The 20,075-nt window shown below is 36.3% G+C and overlaps 1 protein-coding gene across 3 annotated transcripts; it reads right to left on the reverse strand.

Annotated features, from left to right (window-relative positions):
• Positions 1–11: 11 nt before the first annotated feature.
• Positions 12–16,603, reverse strand: metap1 (methionyl aminopeptidase 1). Of its 3 annotated transcripts, XR_007828928.1 has the most exons (13): positions 16,425–16,603; positions 13,565–13,616; positions 13,341–13,450; positions 13,157–13,217; positions 9,380–9,403; positions 7,688–7,779; positions 6,573–6,656; positions 4,760–4,898; positions 3,884–4,015; positions 3,561–3,704; positions 3,367–3,432; positions 1,542–1,756; positions 837–1,069 (listed from the first exon to the last, which is right to left on the reverse strand). XR_007828928.1 is itself a non-coding variant. In XM_051125660.1 (12 exons), exons 1-12 carry the CDS (start codon positions 16,536–16,538, stop codon positions 903–905), a joined length of 1,185 nt encoding a protein of 394 aa, XP_050981617.1. In that variant the 5' UTR covers positions 16,539–16,600; the 3' UTR covers positions 12–902. The 3 variants fall into 3 exon arrangements, 2 of the variants coding, with proteins under 2 accessions (XP_050981617.1, XP_050981618.1); XM_051125660.1 differs by lacking the exon at positions 1,542–1,756 and having other exon boundaries at positions 12–1,069; positions 16,425–16,600; XM_051125661.1 differs by lacking the exons at positions 1,542–1,756; positions 9,380–9,403 and having other exon boundaries at positions 12–1,069; positions 16,425–16,596.
• Between the last annotated feature and the right edge of the window lie 3,472 nt (positions 16,604–20,075).

Below are 20,075 nucleotides of genomic sequence, written 5' to 3' on the forward strand. Positions count from 1 at the left end.
CTAAAACAAAATAAAGGAGAAAATATACTTTAATTCAGCTTGAATACTGAAAACACTGAAACTGATTTCATGAGATGTGTCAAACAGACAGAGGCCTGCAACTGCGTTTCAGATTTTCGCAATGCTCTTTAAGTGGCGTTAAACAACCAAAGACAAACAAAAATCATCTTTTCATTGACTAAGGATGACTGCAGTGAAAGGACATTTCAGAAAGGCCATCAAACAGGTAAAACATTTAAACCATTGTACTTAACCTAATGTTTCCTCTAGGTGTTCATAGATACAGTCACTCAAACGAGATCGATTTAATTGGACCTTATGAACGCTGGTAAAAGTTCATGAAAAACACTTGTACAATGTTCAATAACGTTACGAGGCACTCTTTCAGCTGTAAAGAGTTTTATATCAATCATGATTTGATACGATTTGGAGAGACTCCAGTGTTTTATCACGTACACTCCTTGCATCTCGAACCCCAACAATGGCTTACAAAACAAACATGGTACATTGCAACGAGCCAGGCATACCAACACATTGAAGCAGACTGAGACGGCAAACCTCACGCAGCCGACGCGCTCTCACTCAAACACACAGGTGCGCACACGCAAAACCACTCGCACAGATACCTCTGCCGTGTAGACAGAATGTGGCGGCACTGAAACCAGGTTAAAGGCCAGTGCCTTTGTTTGAATTTACTCAGATCCAAGCTGATTAATGTGACTGTCTGGTGACACATTCAGAAGTTAACAAATCTCCATCTCCTGCCCAAATCCACTGTTACGGCCACATGGCCAATCATCTCCTGCCCAACAGAGAACCACTGTGTGATTGGCTGATTGGTGATATGGGGCAGAGCTGTTGTATCCTCCACTGCAGAATAGGGCTGATAAGACCCCTCCATCCTACATTTGGGACAGGAAGTGAGCACGGCCATTATCCTCGAGACGACGCGTGAGGATTTCACAGCCTGTCTCCGTAACGAGGAGCGTGTGCTCAAACTGGGCCGAGCGTTTACCGTCACGAGTGACTGCAGTCCAACCATCTGGCCACGTCTCATCTTGCCAGCCACCTGCACAGAGCAAACTCTCTTAAATGATCAACTGATTACACAATATTTTAATCACACCAAATCTCACATTTTTATAGTTAGCAGTATCTGTTAAAAGAAGAAAACTTGATTGAGCAGTTTGTGTGCATTATACACATGAATACTACTGTTTTACACTACTTTTCAAGTTTGTGGTTTGAATATATTTTAAAATGTAATTTATTACTGTGATGCAAAGCTGAATTTTCAGCAGCCATTACTCTAGTCTTTAGTGTCAAATGATCCTTCAGAAATCATTCTAATATGCTGATTTTCTACTCAAAATACAATTGAGTATCTTAATAATTTTGTGAAACCATTAGACATTTTCTTTCATGACTATTCAATGAATAGGAAGTTCACAAGAATAGTATTTGTTAGAAATTTCTTCACTTCTGGTCAATTTAAAGGATTGGTTCACTTTCGGAATAAAATTTTCTTATAATTTACTCACCCCATATCATCCAAGATGTTCTGGTCTTTCCTTCTTCAGTCGCAAAGGAATTAAGGTTGAGGAAAACATTCCAGAATTTTTCTCCATATAAGTGGACATCAATGGGGATCAATGGGTTGAAGGTCCAAATTGCAATCTCAATGAAGCTTCAAAGGGCTCCATGTGATCCTAGCCGAGGAATAAGGGTCTTATCTAGCGAAATGACTGATCTTTTTCTAAAAAAAAAAAAAAACACAAATTTTTGTCTTGCACCAGCTTGTCTTCACACATTAGTAGTCACGTTGGAAAGGTCACGTGTGACTTAGACAGCAGTACTGATCTAGTCTTTACAAAGCGAATGTGCAAAGACAGTCAAACGCCCTTTACTTATTTGTATGTTAAAACATCAATGTCAGAAGTTGGAGGAGAAAATGAGAAAAATTTGAAACCAGAATACACAAAGAAAAAGTAACCATGCGTGACCTATCCAACATGATTACATAATGCGTGAAGTGGTGCATGAGCATCACAGAGCTAGCGCAAGATTAGCATTTGTGGTTAAAAAGTTGTTTTGTTTTTTTTTTTTGGAAAATGACTAATTGTTTCACTAAATAAGACCCTTATTCCTTGGCTAGGATCATGTAAAGCCCTTAGAAGCTACATTAAAACTGCAATTTGGACCTTCATTGGTCCCCATTGAAGTCCATTGTATAGTGAAAAATGTTGGAACGCTCAAAAACCATAATTTGACTTAAGAAGAGAAAGACATGAACATCTTGGATGACATGGGGTGGGCAAATTATGAGAAAATTCTTAGTCTGGAATTTAACAGATACTTTAAATGGTTATTTCACCCAAAAATGAAAATTAACATTATTCACTCACCCTCAAGGCATCCTTTTCTGTATATGACTTCCTCCTCCTTCGACGAATCCAATCGAAGTTATATTAAAAATAGTTTTGGCTCCTTCAAGCTTTATAATGCAATGGACGGGTGTTTCTTTCATCAGTCCAAAACAAGTCCAATAAAGTGCATCCATAATAAAAGTGCCTCAAAAGGTATCTTTCTTTAAAAAAAACAAAAAAAAAAACCCACATTCAAATGTAAAAATCACTTTAATCTAGCTTGCGCTAACAGTTGTACGCCCCGGCGGATGGCGTATGATGCTGGTGTTGCGCATGCGCCGGTCAGAACTGCTGAGCGTGGACACAAGTGGAGAGATCAAACAAAAAAAAGTAGTACAAAATGAGGATTAGTAAAGAAAAATGTCAGAGGAGACTGGTTTTCCTTTGCTAAAGTCAGGAAACTTTGCTTCCTTTGCTCCCGTAAACAAATGTTGGTTTTCATGAGACTCACCGGCGCATGCACAACGCCGGAGCTGCTTCCATGTACGACTGTTAGCGCAAGCTAGATTAAAGTGATTCTTACGTTTTTAAAATATGGATTTTTTTCTTACAAAAACACATCAATTCGCTACAGGAGGCCTTTATTCACCCCTCGGAGCCATGTGAGGCACTTTTTATTATGGACAGATGCACTTTATTGGACTTGTTTTGGACTGATGACAAGAAACACCTGTCTATTGCATTATAAAGCTTGAAGTAGCCAAAACATTTTTTAATATAACTCCAATTGGATTAATCTGAAAGAAGGAAGTCATATACATCCAGGATGCCTTGAGGGTGAGTAAATAATGGGCTAATTTAAATTTTTGGGTAACCTAACCTTTTAACACATCCTTGCTGTGTAAAAGCATTAATTTCTTACAAAATAAAAATCTTACCGACCCTTACTCAATAAGTGCACAATTAAGATTTAAGAAAATAATTGTGATTTGTCCCTTACCTTCGCAGATCATGGGCTCAATAGTAAACACATGACCAGGTTTCATCACTCCTACTGCTTTATTCTCTGTAAAAATACATAACACAAGGACAGTACAAGCTTTGAGTGTTTGCAGTCTCTGCAGGTTCGATTACATCACAGTGTGCAATGCTTGTATCATTCAGTCTGTGTCTTTCTGACACGATGTTACTCACTGGCATAGTGCGGTACGTTTGGTGCTGTGTGGAACAGTTTGTGAATGCCGTGGCCACAGTAGCTCCGGACCACAGAGAAACCGTTTGCCTGCGCGTGTTTCTGGATGATGTTTCCCAGCTCACGATAGCGGATACCAGGCTTCACTAAACACAAGACAGAAACAATCTTCTTCAGATCACAACATGGACATCCCACTGTACAAGTCTGCCCTCTAAAGGTTACTAGTGTACATCTCACAAATACTGTACATTGTACACTGCATCATTTCAAACTAATGGGTCTGTTGAATTTAGTGTTTTTTTGCATCTGCTTTCATACTCACCAGAGTCAATGGCTTGCATAAGACATTCATAAGTGGTCTGAACCAATCTCTTGGCTCCCTCATCCACTTCACCCACAAAAAAGGTTTCATTTAGATCTCCATGGTAACCATTGTGGTAAACTGTTATGTCGACTGCAGGGAAAAAGTAATATATGATGCCAAGTGAATATGTAACACTTAGTGCAATTTACCTTAAGTCTGAATTTTTTTTGCATGTTACACAACTCACAAACTAGACAAACCAACACAAAATGACATGATTATGCTTATGATTTTGAGCAAAGTACTCTTCATTTAACAGAGACCCATTCTACAGACTTTCACACTTTCGCAAAGAATACAAAAAGGCTGCAGATTCCATCTGGCTCTGGATCTTGCTTTCAGCGTAAGGTCTGCTTAGTCTAAATTTGGCATTAAATGTAAATAGAAGCAGCTCTCTGTGCTGTATCTCTATGATATTTAATGAACAATGGCAAAACATGTAGCTAGGAATAAATAGATCTACATGTCACTGGTCATCATCTATTATGACATTAACAAGAAAACACATTTTTAATAATCTAGCATTTTGACAAAGGAACCTAAACTGAGCACAAGGAAAAAAATATCAGTCTGGACAGAGTTCTGCAAGAACAAGCCAATTCATTCACAAAAATGTGAACATATGGAAAAATCAGTCACGCTCAAATCTCGAATTTCCAGTGAATGTCTATCTGACATCTGAAATAATAAAATATGAAATATAATGTCATTTTAGAGAGAGCATGATTATATCCCATTAAAACAGCCCTCGAGTGCAAAAATCAGATCTCCCATAAATCGAAGATAGGAAAATGCATTCATATACTATATGTTCACATGTATGCTGATACATACTGTTCAGTATGTCCCCCTCCTGGAGGGGACGGCGGTCAGGTATCCCATGACAAATGACTTCATTGACAGAGGTGCAGCAGGACTTAGGAAAGTTGTAGTAGTTCAGAGGTGACGGGTAGCAGGTCCTCGCTGTACACGCCTTGATGAACAAATATGGAGAAATAATTTTTCATTAGCATCAACAAAACTACCAGATGTTAGCTTAGATAGGAGGGCCTTTTGTACAAAATGGGCCTTGGAGTCAAAAAAAAGGGATGCACAATATTGGATTTTTGCTGATATCCGATATTTCTCATTTTGGCCAGTTAAAAAACGATTCAGAAGTTATTTTACGGTGGAACGGCCTTAAATTGTCCACAGTTTTGAGTGCTGCATGACAGAATAGATCATGACGTGATCGAGGGTCTTGATCCTATATCCATCTTAAATAAAATATTATTTCTTAACCTTTCTATCAGTCAATGATAATTCTGAAAGAAAATACAGAGAGCACAGATCAGTGGCTGAGAGCGCATCTGATTTACACATAAGCCACAAGCTCTTATATCAGTGTTGTTGTTCTGGTTATTTTGTATCAGTGTACAGTTTGTTAATTTTGCGCAAAGCATACGTTTAAATTAACATTTTTCAGCCGAACTGTGCCTTGTTCCGCATGCCCACTACTGCGCTGTGGGCTATGACTAATTTCATGTGCAATGCAGACAAAATTACATTTTAAGTACAGAAATGTAGCATAATTTAAAGAAAATAAAGCTTCATATTATGATAAGGCTACTTTCTAAGACCTTTGTATTCTACAGTCATGGCGAAATTAGGTTCCTCCACCACAAAAAACAAAAAAAAAAAACAAGAATCATAAAACAACAGTGAGGAATCGATTCTTGGAATCAAACCTCATCGATTCCAGAATTATCAGAATCGAACAGCCCTAATTAAAGCTATGAAAATAACTATAAATAAACTATATTATTTTTGTTTGTTTTTTTTCAGAAAGATCCAGTGGTAACCATAACATTTTATTTTAAGATCTAACATTTGTAGATGGTTTAAAGCAAAAGAGTAGTAAAAATCCTGAAAAGCTTTTAAAGCTCATAATTTGTTTAAAAATGTAACATTCAACATTAATGAAAAGTCAGTGTCATGTTTGTCATGTTTTTTTATTCATGTAAGCTATAGCTTCTGATCTTTAATTCAAAACATACTCATGATTTAATGACACCAATTACTGCTTTATTTAATCAGTGTCATTTGTTATTTTACAATGTTATTTGTGTATTTTACTTTCATTTTATTATTTTAAGTAGGCGATCAGCGCCCGGTACGGAATTAAAACTCCTTACAGAACGAACATTAGGACTGCTGCACACGCTATACACTCCATCACACACCAAACACGTCATTACGTACATGCATTTTTAGTTTAAATGCAGCGATCCAAAACAATAAAACTAATCATCTTTCAGGCAAAACTGTGCTTCAAGAATGAGCCACACTGCTGACATGATCTAATCACTAGCACACCCTGAGCACATGTGAGTTAATGTATTCCTCTTATCAGCAAGACATAGTCTGCATAATTTTCATATCGGCACGATGCCGATATTTACATTTAAAGCCATTAGCAGCCAATTCCAATATTGGTCCGATAATATAATGCATCCCTATCAAAAAGGTTGGGAACCACTTGTTTAGAGCAAAATATATGAGCATTTTCACATTTCCCTTAAATAAGCTGTATTTAAACATTTTGCACTGGTCACTACTACTTTATAATATTCATATTAAAAAGAGAGAAAAGGCTACAAAATTTCACCAAATGCACTGCATGGTCGATCTCCTCCGTCGTCACTCCAGGTTTCACCATCATGGCAGCAATGTCAAGGACTTCTCGAGCCAGCTGAAGGAAACAAACATTGCCTTTATATTTAACAATTCAAACCTTTGTGTACTTGTGCTCATGACAGACTTGACAAGCTGCCATCCCACTAGACAATTTTTCAGCATATTTGCATAAAATCTGTGAATTTATCTTGTGTAACCAAGTGTTTTTTGGGGTTCTCTTACACTTAACACTTAAGGTGATAGCTGACCCAAAAATGAAAATTCTGTCAAATTTCTAAACCTCATATCGTTCCAAACCTGTAAGACCTTCGTTCATCGTCGGAAGACAAATTAAGATATTTTTAATGAAATCCGAGAACTTTTTATGCCTGAAGAAAACAAAAATAGTGCACTTGCTGTCTATGGAGGGTCAGAGAGCTCTCAGATTTCATCAAAAATATCTTAATTTGTATTTTGAAGCTGAACAAAGATCTTAGAAGTTAGGAACGACATGAGGCGAAGTAATTAATGACAGAATTTTCATTTTTGAGTCAACCATCCCTTTAAATGATTAATGAATGAAATTCAATAATGAAAATTAATGAAATGTAACAGATGAAGTTTTGGGTGCTGTTGTGAGAGCCATGGAGAACCATATTTTGCCTCTATTTAAACACTAATTCGAGGGTTGAGAACCAGAAGGGCATAAGTAACATTTTGAGTGAAATGGAATATATATATATCTCAAATGAAAACTCTTGATGAGCTCTTTCTACTGGCAAAAGTATACTGTCGTACATGAATGTACACATTTTTATTATAAACGATAAACGACTGAAATCAGTACACAAAGTCAGATCAAATTATGGTAAATTTTTGTTTTGTCCCTCCTGTAAAGTTAGTGAAATGTCACTTACGCCTTTCTAGTTCTCACCCCTCAAACTGTTCTGCCACCAATTTCTAATTTTGAATTGGTGGCAGAACAATTCGTGTTTAAATAAAGGCAGAAAATGGCTCTCGCAACTACACTCAAAACATCACCTGTTAGATTTCACAGTTATTATTCTTCATACAAAGTAATCGAGCAAAGTTACGATGTTGGATTACCTTGGAGACAACTCTCATGCCCTCAATCTCTTCAGCATTGAGGATCTTAATCTGAGATGTCCCTTTCATGGTCTGCTCTGACTCGGACATTCCTGCAAGCAGTGATGAATTGGTGAATTGGTGAGTAGTAAAATACACAGATACCCATCTACCCACAAAAGCATCTTACGGTCACTCAAATAGATGGACTAGCTCTGCCTACTGACCTTCACCACAACAGAATCTCAACAGCACAGTCTCCAGTCAGCTAATAAAGACAACACAACCACTACTTACAGATAAAAACACACGCACACCGTCGCTGATCCAGTGAGGTCTGGGACATGACAGTTTGGCAATGACGTAATCACGGACAGTTCCTGCTAGGGCTGGGCGATATGACTCTATATATATATTGTTTGGCAGAGAAAATAGAGATTTTATATACCCTAACACTCAAAGGCTTGGAATAATTGAGATTTTTTGATGTTGTTGAAATAAGACTCTTACTCTTATTATAAGAGGCTTATTTTTCTTTAGTATGTATTATAACATGCTATTTATTCCTGTGATTGCAAAGCTGAATTTTCAGCATAATTACGCCAGTTTTCAGTGTCACATGATTCTTCAGAAATCATACTAATATGCTGATTTGCAAATCAGCATATGAGAATGATTTCTGATCATGTGACACAAAGTCTCAACAATTGCTGCTGAAAATTCAGCCTTGCAATCACAGAAATAAAAGACATTTTAAAATATATTAAAACAGAAAACAGTTATTTTAAATGGTAATAATATTTTACAATACTGTTGTTTTCACTATATTTAATAAATGCAGCACTGGCGAGCATTCAAAAACATCAAAATATCTTAATTATTCCAAACTTTTGACCGGCAGTGTACCATTTGCACCGCGGTGGATACATTCGCATTGCTATCAACTGGAAAAACTGCTTCATTTACAAGTAAGCAGCAAAGGAATTCAGAGTAATGCAAAAAGACAGAGCAGTGTGTACAAAAAAAAAAATATTAAGGGAAGCAATGCAAACCAAAGTTAAAACATTTAACCATTCTTCGCTGATTTCCCAACAAATATAACTATAGATACACTACCAGTCAAAAGTTTTTGGACATAAGATTTTTTTAATGTTTTTTAAAGAAGCCTCTTCTGCTCACCAAGCCGGCATTTATTTGATAAAAAAAACAGCAAAAGCAGTAATACTGTAAATCAAAATATTAGAATGATTTCTGAAGGATCATGTGACTGGAGTAATAATGGTAAAAATTCAGCTTTGAAATTACAGGAATAAATTACATTTTAAAATATATTCAAATAGAAAACAGTTATTTTAAATAGTAAAAATTCTTCAAAATGATACTGTTTTTGCTGCATTTTGGATCAAACAAATGCAGGCTTGGTGAGTAGAAGAGACGTCTATAAAAAAACATTTTTAAAAAATCTTACTGTTCAAAGACTTTTGACTGGTAGTGTACAAAAACAACTACGGTCATATCGCCCACCTCTAGCCCCAGCTGATTAACAACATCAGCCATGCAGAAACAGACAGAGCCATGCTACTACACAGACACACTCTTGCTCACAAAAATACACTCACACACCCACTGTGGAGCAAACCGCTCCTTGTAATACTATTAAAACAACAGGACATCACCGGCCGGACACATATGGGAAGCGGCGGGACATCGTACCTGCCAACAACCCAACCTCTGCAGCTGCAGAGAGCGAGAGAAGAGCTTCAGACACACACTGCAGCAGCCCACCCCCAAACACACACGCACACACATATGGGGGTAAATGGTAACGTGTATAAGGTGACTTCAGGACCATCACACACACACACGCTCTCACAAAGAAGTCCTATTGAATGTACATTAAAGACACACACATACTCCTGACCTAACCACTGGATGCTTTTGAAGACATTTAGGCCTTTTCAATACATCACTGTTCTAGAGTTTGAAAGCCAGGGGATGAAGATTCAATGATGAGCTAATAACAGAGGAAAGAAAGGCTGTAACTATAGGAGACTAATACCTAGTAATCACCACCATAATGGTTACTTACGGGAAGACTCTGCAGCATCCGTTAATGAAGGACAAATGAGCATTTATTCACAAAACTATTAGGGAAAAAATGTGTTTGTGTAATCTCTCTTCTACACAAAGACACATACTACAGTGTATTATCGATTGAAATATCCTTCCATTATGAAAATCATTTACAGGGTCCCCAAAAAGTACTTGGACACTTAAGTCACACATAAAGGAGAAGTTCACTTCCAGAGTGAAAATTTGTGATAATTTTTTTTTTTTAAATGACTGATGGTTTTCCTAGATAAGACACTTATTCTTCGGCTGAGATCATGTAGAGTCCTTTGAAGCTGGATTGAATCTGCAGTTTGGACCCATCCTGTTTTCCACCATTGAAGGCCCTCCGTTTTTCTCAAAAACCTTTTTTTTTGCAACTGAAGAAAGACAGACATGAACATATTCGATGACATCAGGAAACTTTCATTCTGGAAGTGAACTAATCCCTTAAACATGTATGCACTTAATTGCATATATAATTACCTTCTATAAGAACTTCACATTTCTCACAGTTCAGATACACTAGTTGAATAACTAGCAGGCTAGTGATAATCTGTATCTTTATAAAAAAAAAAAAAAGAAAAGAAAGAAAGAAAAACACGCCATTCATACACTAATGTTTAAAGTTTGTGGTCAGTAAGATATTTTAAAATAGATTGATTTATTCAGCCATGATGCATTAAACTGATGTAAAATGACAGTAAAGACATTTATAATGTTACAGAAATTCACAAAATATTAAGCATGACTGTTTTTAACATTTATAATAATAAGAATTGATTCTTGAGCAGCAAATCAATGATTTCTGAAGAATCATGTGAAAAAAACTGGACTGACGGCTGTTGAAAATTAATCTTTGCATCACGAGAATAAATTATATTTTAACATATATTAAAACAGAACACAGTTATTTAAAAATACAATAATGTTTTACAATGAGAGCATTAAAGAGGTCATGACATGGATTTTTTAAAAAATAATTTTAATATATTCCTAGAGGTTTACTTATAATGTTGTTAAAGTTTTTGCACAAAAAACAAATAAATATGTGGAAAAAAATTGACCCTCTGTCTGACCCTCTGTCTAAAATTTACTGTTTTAAGCGGCGTGTCCTTTAAGGCTTCTCAGTAATCGACCACTGTTATGATTGGCTAACATCATTGCATAGGAAACAGTATCAATGCTCCGCTCCCTCGCTATTGCATGTGAGAGTTTGTTTTGACAACATGATCAAAATAAAACGGTCATTTCCAGACAAAGCATTATGAAACCATTTACTTACAGTTTGTAATGCAGCTGCAGTCAAATCTAGTACTGCTTCATCTTTCAACAAATGTTTCTTTGTGAACTCTCCATGACACTGTGCCTTGTTTACAAAATGCTCAGAACAATCCTCTGACACGATCTGGGATGCCATTAAAAATAAACTATCCACTTGTTCCTTACGTTGGGATCCATTTGATATCTGTACTAAGACACAAATTAACTGTTTAAACAGGGTTCCTACACCTTGGTTAACTTCAAATTCAAAAACCTTTCAAGGACTTTCCAGGTCCAATACCCTTAAATTCAAGGCCTTGATGTGGGGACACATTTCTAGTGAGATCAAGGTTATATCGTTTTACCTTCTAAGATACATTGTTACAGCTTTTTGTGTGTCAAACACAACTATGCTTTTTTTTTTGCATTTATTTTTGGCCATATGACAGAGATCTGATATTCTATGTCGTATTCTATATCAGCTCTGCACCTGGCCAAGTGATGGTCCTTTGGATCTCTGGCAAGCCATTCTTTGTGATCTTAATTATTCTAAATAAAAATCCCCCAAAGTAGCACAATGACCATATCCCACATCAAAACTCAAAACACAGCTAAAAGGCTTCCTACCAGTGGCCTTCTCAAAACTTAATATCTTGCACAGTTTTATCACAGGTAGAATGCAAAATGTTTCAACACAAGCATTTCAGTCAAACGTAATTTATGCAATATTTCAAACATTTTACCCACGGGAGAAAATCAATCCTTCGCAACAGTTTAAATCAGCCCAATTCTGTGCAAAAAAATGTGTACAGATGTGGCAACCCTGCATCCAACACAAGCTGCAGGAATCAGATTTAACTGATCATGGGTCAAGACAAGAGTAGGGAGAAATGACTGACAAATCATGTTGAAAGATTTGCTGCTGAGCAGATAATGTGCTTATCTGATCTTATAAGATGTGCTCCCTTTATACTGAGTGCATGTGATCGCGAAATTGAAAGTGAAAGTGAACAGCCGTTTATTTAAAAGAGAATTAAATACTTTGCATACGATAGCGGCTCCCTGATGCACGAAAAGTATATTCAATATTAGAATGATTGCATGACTTGTCCGGCGAAAAGAGGACGTACGGTCATCCTAACTAACGCAAATCAAGCAAGCTAGAATGCATAGGCCACAAAGTGTTGGCAAAATAACACATTAGCAGAGGGAATAATCTAAAAAATTTTCCAGTAAACTTCTTGCACCAAATAAATTCAAGCACTTTCAATTTGAAGCACTTTTTTTTTTTCAAATACTTTCCAGGGCCTTGAATTATTTTTTCACAAACTTTCAAGGATTTCAAGGACCCATGGGAACCCTGTTTAAACCAAACACGTCAAAGCGAAAGTCCTTTTACTCCATTTGTCCAACTGATGACAGACTCAAGCCCGTGGACTGTGTTAGAAAGCGAACGTGCATCTGTATACAGTATCCGGTGTAGACAAGACAGTGATTGTAATTTCTATTTGCGTTTGACACAACATTCGCATTCAGCGTAATCAAGTGTGAACCGTTAAACGAATGATCGCCAGTGGGCGTGGCCTATGGTGAGAAGAAGACTATCTGTCGATGTCTTGCACTTGAGGCAGTGTTTATGCAAACGACTGCACCCGGGTGACACCACCTTGCACCACGTCATGACCCCTTTAAACTCCAAATAATGATGATACAGCTGCACCAATGAGATGCTAAACAAAAACAAAGTTGTTTTCTGTAAACAGAGGTTATTCTTGCATATCCTGATGCATATTTACATTAAACTGTGGTTAATCTGGTCAGACGTGCACTACTGCAGCAAACACTCCTCCATTTAAAAATCGAATGCCACTTCAGCCGATGAGATGGAGGCCATTAGTTTAAAAGCTTGTATGTCAGTGGCCCATTTCAAGGGTCGAAAGTTTAAACTTCACACAGGCGTAATGACAAACTGGGCAGTCTGTTAGAAAAGTGAAATGCCTCAGAAAAAAGGCATGGAGCAGGAAAGCTAGGCCAGATGAGAGAGGCTGATCTGAGTTTTGCAGTGCATAATTTGCAGTGCGAGGTCCAATTTATGCGTGAAAGGATTTGCAGTCTTACCCAAAGGATGATCTGCATAGTCTGGTCTCTGGATGTTGCTAGGAACAAGTCGCATGGGAGTCTGAAAACAACACATACAGATGAAACTACGTGTTTGAATGCATAAATTTGTTTTGTTCTGTGATAATGTATGTGTGTCATGCTGTCAATTCTCATCTCAATCCCTGGTGTGCTGCATTCTTACCAGTGGATAGTGGGGTCGCAGTTTACCAGTGTATCTGTACCCGGGCCATGGGTCTGTGTTGATTTCTTTCTCCACACAGTTCTTTCCCTCATCTTTTATTTTGTCCTCCTCTGCAAATAAAAAGCCGGATATTAATGATGGCATTATGCAAGACATGATTTGTATAGCGCATACAAAATGCAAATGCTGAGCTGAATCACTGCGAGTGAATAAAGCACACATACTTGCTTTTTTGTGGAGCAGTTTGTGGGTGGCCCAGCTGCCTTTGAAACATTCCTGAAAACATACAAAAACTCACGTTATTATTCAAACAACTTCACTTCTTAAAGAGACTATAAAATTTAATGTCTGTTAGCTTTGAGGCATTTCGATATTATACACACTCAAAATTTTGGGATCAGTAAGATTTTTAATGTTTTTTAAAGAAGTCTCTTATGCTCATCCATAAGATCCATATGCTCATCCAAGTTCCATTTATTTGATCAAAACTACAGAGAAATTATATAATATTATTGCAATTTAAAATAACAGTTTCTATTTGAATATACCTCAAAATCTAATTTATTTTTGTGATGCAAAACTGAATGTGTCACATGATCCTTCAGAAATTATTCTAATAAGCTAATTTATTATCAATATTGGAAACTTAATATTTTTTTGGAACACGAGATACTTTTTCAGGATTCTAAGATGAATAAAAAGTTAAAAATACAGCATTTATTCAAAATAGAAATCTTGTAACAATATAAGTCTTTACAATCACTTTTTTATCAATTTAACACAAAAGCATTAATTTCTTTCAAACAAAGGAGTAACAAAAAAAGAAAAAAAAAAAGAACAGACTCCAAACTTTGAACGGTAGTGTATATTGTTAAAAAACACTTCTATTTTAAATAAATGCTGTTCTTTTTATTGTTTTATTTATCAAAAAATCCTGAAAAAAGCATCACAGTTTCCAAAAAAATAAAAATAATTAAGCAGCACAACTTCTTCCAACATTGATAATAACTCAGCATATTAAAATAATTTCTGTAGGAACATATGACACTCAAGACTGTAATGATAAGTAATGATACTGAAAATTCAGCTTTCCATCACAGGAATAAATTCTATTTAAAGTATATTAAAATAGAAAACCACTATTTTAACTTGCAATAATATTTCATAATATCACTGTTTTTTTTCCTGTATTTTAAGCAAATAAACACAGCCTTGATGAGCAGAAAAGACTTCTTTAAAAACATTAAAAATCTTACTGAGCCCAAAATTTTGAATGGCAGAGTATGTATGTGCACAAAATTACACTCCAGTTCAAACTTTTTTTTTTGAATGTCAATATTACTTCGATACAGCAAGGATGCATTCAACTGATCAAAAGAGACAATAATTACATTAATAATATTACAAAAGATTTCCATTTCAAAAAAAAATATTCTGTCCTTTTAAACTTTCTACTCATCACAAAATCCTGAAAGGATAGCACAATTTCCACACAAAAATATTAAGCACCACAACCATTTTTAATATTGATAATAATAAATGCATATGAGAATGATTTGTGAATGATCATGTGACACTGAAGACTGGAGTAATAATGATGAAAATTCAGCTCATCACAGGAATAAATTACATTTAAAAATATTTTAGTATTAAACTATATTTTTAGTTAAAATAACACTTTACTGTGTTTGTATTTTTGATCAAATAAATGCAGCCAAATAAATGCAACTTATGAACAGTGTAATTTGCAGCATTTACTTAAAATTAATACTTAATTTTAATTCATTAAAATTGAACACTGCGTCCCAAGAGACTGATAAATTACTGATGACAAGGGACGATCTTGCAACAAATGCAAAAATTCCACTTACTAATAAATAAGCAATAAATCGATGTTTACAATTGTGATAAACTAATGGCTATTGGCTATTTTACAAAAAAGAGAGGAACCTTTTGATATTCCCTGCTACAACTTCCTATTTAAATAGGAAGTACATGAACATAATTGAAGTGTATACTTTGGCACAATTAAAATGAAAAGCTGAGGAAAATATCCCATATAATACATCACAAAACTCACACACTACATCACAGATAGTTTGCTCAAAAATAACTGTCATGTACCACTTACTTTCTTCTGTGGAACATAAAAGAGGATATTCTCAAAAATGCCAGGGTCCAAACTACACACACAACTGAATTATATTACTCAGTTATTCAGCTAAAAGTTATTATAATATAACTGTATTAAAATATAAAACACAAAAGTGTTCCACAGAGAAGAAAAATTCATACAGAGTCAAGGGCGAGTTACAGCAGCTCATCTAATAAGGACGAAAGTTTGAATCATACTGAATTGATATATTGGGCTTGGCAGCACCCAGTCATCATATCAACCCCTCAACTCAGCAAGCAGGACAGCAGATCTGCCCTGCAACAGGTGCTAGAGTCTAAGGAGGTGTCTCAAAATGTAAGAGTGGGCACTCCTAGGTTTTGTCTCAAAACCCTGTGAGCTGCCAACCTAGACAGCATTTTGACCTTTATCTTCATGTAATTGCATGACGCCCACAATGCTGTCTAGATAGGCAGCACACTAGCATTTGAGACACAGCCTAGGCTAGGAGTGCCCAGCAAAAATCACACGAGAATGAAAAGTGGTACGTTAGGATTTGATCTACATTTTCTTACAGGTTGCACATTTATGTATCCCTTTGTCTTATAACTTCAGGAACTGTTATCAAAATAACTAAAGCGTTGATGTTTTGATTTGACAACTGAGCAACACGCGAGCCACGTTGAGCTGAAGTCATTTAAAGCACGATGGGCAAAGAAACAGCTCGCAAATAACAGTTTCACTCCGTGTTTAGGGATAAACATCTCAGACAAATCGTCATCCAGAAAATCAACATGCACACAACTCTGATGTAAAAACAAAAGCTCAGAGTAAGGTTTAAAGTGCCTGTTTGTGATGGAAAACAGCTAGCTAGCTAATGCTGAGCTCAGTCCCGTAGGCCGGCAGCGTGACATGAGCGAGAAAGCCCGAGAGCTTAGCTTGTTTCTTAAAGCAAAGTGTCAGAGCTTCACCTGAGAGCAAAAGTATGAGCCTTGAATTCCGAGTTTGATGCAGGTGGGACACTGGAGCTTAGCTTCGCTGCAGCAGCCTTCCGTCTCGCACTCCCGTGTCTCCACCGCCGCCATGCTTCTGCTGCTGTCGGTCAGAGAGAGAGAGCGCGCTGCTGCTGTCTACTGCTGCAGTCAACTGAGATCAGAGGGAGGGACTCCAACACCACCTTGTGAATCACTGCAATATAGAGTATTTATTTATGTATTTTACCTTATTGCAGCTACATTTGACCAGATAAAACTGAAAAGTTAGTACCTAATATTTCTTCTCGACGAAGGAAAATAGTCCCACAAGAAGCCAAAGCATCAAAAGCTACCAAGTTACCAAGCAACGCAAACGGAAAGCCGGACTGGATCACTGTATGAAAGTGGAGCGGAGCGGCAGAGCGAGTTCTTCAACCTCGCTGAAAACGTTCCGTAATCAGGCCGCTGTGGTTCCACTCCGGGTTTTTCCCCCCCGCACCCCATAGCAAGAGAAACCCAACTCTGAGCTATACTGCAACCTATCAAGCCTGTTTCCAACACTGAATAAAAAAATTGAGAGATATAAAGTCAGAATCACAAGATATAAACTCACAGTTGGTAGAAATAAAGTCAGAACTGCAAGATAAAAACTCGCACTGATTACTTTTTTCCTCGCAATTTTTTTTTTCTTAGCATAAATTAGCAGAACTACGTATTCAGTAGTACATTAACTATGTAATTCATGCTGTAGTTTACATCCGAGGATCAACTAGTGTTGTCACAATACCAAAATTTTGACTTCAATACCATACCTGACTAAAATATCACGATACTACTACTGAACCGATACTATTTTAATGGTTATATTAAAAAAAAAAAATTAACAAAAAGCATGTCTAATTAATTGAAATCATGAAACTCATGAAGCAGAATTGAACAGCAATTTATTAAAAGTTAAACAGAAATTACATGTTTTTTTAAGGGGGCATCGGATGCCCATTTTCCATAAGTTGATATGATTCTTTAGGGTCTTAATGACAATTCTGTAATATACTTTGATTAAAATTTCTCAATGGTTTTGTAAAACAACACCCTTTTTACCTTGCCAAAATGAGCTTTGCAAAAATCATCTCATTCTAAGGGGTTGTTCCTTTAAATGCAAATGAGCTCTGCTCACCCCGCCCCTCTCTTTTCTCTGTGGAGTGACGAGCCTGTTTACTTTAGCCGCGTTTAGCCGCTAAACTTCCTAACTACCATGTTATAAGGGAAAAAGGCGATTGCAAAGATTCATAAAAAAAAAACGCTTGTACTCACTTCTGCTGTAAGTGAAGCTGGATCATGAATGATTCGCGCGAACATAGTCGGATATATGTAGATCGGGAGTCGCATTCCCTTAACAAACAAATGTAATCCACTGCATCTTCAGCGGCTCAGATGTCCGGAGTAATTGACAACCACTACGTTCATTATTACATCTAGCAACACAACACCTCAATCGCTCAATCTGAGATATTCTTGTCTAACTTACATCCCTGCTTCGGCATCGAAACAAGGAAAGTTACTGGACTGTGACAGCTGGTCTGAGGTAAGAGCTCATGTCAATCAACTATTGTGGGAGCAGCCTCTGTGGGTGTGACGGCACACCGACAGGCATTTGAGAACGACTCGATTTGAAAAAGGGGATATTATTTTTACAGGTTAATTAAAAACCACTGCATGGATTTTTATCATTATAGGGTAAATTTGTACATACACTGACAACACACATTAATGTTCAAACAACATGAAAAAGTGAACTTAGCATCCGATGACCCCTTTAAGGCCCTATGAAATACATTTTATTATTATTCTCAAATTCAGTTTTGTTTGTGAATCTCTGTTTTCCATTAATATTCTATTTTAATCGTTTCATTACATTTTAATAATCAAAAGCATGTCTAATTAATTTATAAAGGATAATTATAGAATTAATTTATTATATGCTTTTCAGAAATACTGTGTTCTGGTAAATAATTGTGGTAAAAAAAAATTTTTCTGGTAAATATTCCATAAACATTGTTTTAATAATATTTTTATTACTATTAGTAGTACTATCTTTACATTAAGTAATATTTTAATATATTTCTAGCTGTCAACTTAAACCGAACTTTTATTTTGACGGGTTGCTGTGAAGACCTTTAGGATCTTCATTATATGACGATAGTTTTCCGCAAAAGAAAATGCTCATGAAGTGACTCTCAGAGCAGTTCTAGAGATTATGTTCATGTGTTCACGTACTCATATATTGAGGCGGCAGAGGCTGAAAACACCGCCAGCGTCATGCCTATGTGGGTAGTAAACAAAACATGCCAGTCTGCGCCATTTACTAACACAGACACGCAGAAATACGGCTCTTATTAAAATGCATTCTTAGTACCGGTTCTAGTAAAATAAGGAATCGTACCGTTTTAAAAAGCAGGGTATCGCGGTCATTTTTAAGTACCGAGTATATCGTGCAACACTAGTATCGCCAATATGGCCGCACATCCGGGTAACTGACCAAATCGTGATGGAGCTGCAAACCCAGTATGAGTTGATGTCAAGCGATTCTGAGATAAGAAGTCAGATTTATGAGTTAATATCTTAATACCTTTGTACTCTGTACCTTCAAATCTGATGGTACAGGTTGTTTTGAGAGTAACAAATCCATCTGAAACTCTGAATCATTTGACAAAATTGTTTATCAAAATCATTTACTGGTTCTAAAACACCACAGACTGGCAGCTGGTCAAAATGGATATCGTATCTATGGAATTTTGCAAGAAATAGTACATTAATTATAAATGTAATATGAAAAGGGTCTGCTTTCAAAAGAGTCACCAGAAAGCACAAGTGTTGACGAATAAAATATGCATGCTTTTTTATATATATATAAAATTTGAAGTCAATCCAAAAAATTATTTTGAAATGTTTTCAAACAAACATTCTATACATTATCACATAACAAAGCCCAGTTTTCAGAAATCTTGTGACTTGGAGAGTTTGAAGAGTTTTGAAACAAGCTCCTAACCACTGATTTAACACAAAAGAATCATGTTTTGAAGCTTCATAAAGTTTCAAAAGGGCCCATCATTAACTACAGGCCAAATTATACCAATTACTCTGCTTCCACTTCCATTCGCAAGAGAAAACGCTTTAGTTATAATCAAAGATTGAATTAATGAATGATTGATAAAATTGCAATCAAAGTGATAGACGTGCGAATTTACATTGTGAAGTTTACATTGCCTGGTAATTCTATTTAAATTTTGTGTAGCTATATCCAGTTTGCTACTGCATCAGTGAATCACCCTGCACTATCCACCTTATTTTTGCCGCAAGAGTACATTTTATGGGTTTGGCTTCTGGTCTCATCTGCGTCCAGCTATTTTAAGATGTACAAAACAGCTGTTTTTGCTGCTTGATATTGCAAATTAGTGTTTCTTACCATATAAATGTATTATCTTAATGATGAACACATTGGTTTGTAGTGCAAACAGTTCTACCATTTACATGTTGCATGTTTTTTTCTTCTTGTTATTCCCTATAGCGGCTAATGAACCAGAAGTCCTGCCCATAGGCGTACTTCCACGTTGAACAATAAGGTGCATAGATATACATATTCTTTAA

The sequence above is a fragment of the Labeo rohita genome, chromosome 13 (assembly GCF_022985175.1).
Source record: "Labeo rohita strain BAU-BD-2019 chromosome 13, IGBB_LRoh.1.0, whole genome shotgun sequence".
NCBI lineage: Eukaryota > Metazoa > Chordata > Actinopteri > Cypriniformes > Cyprinidae > Labeo > Labeo rohita.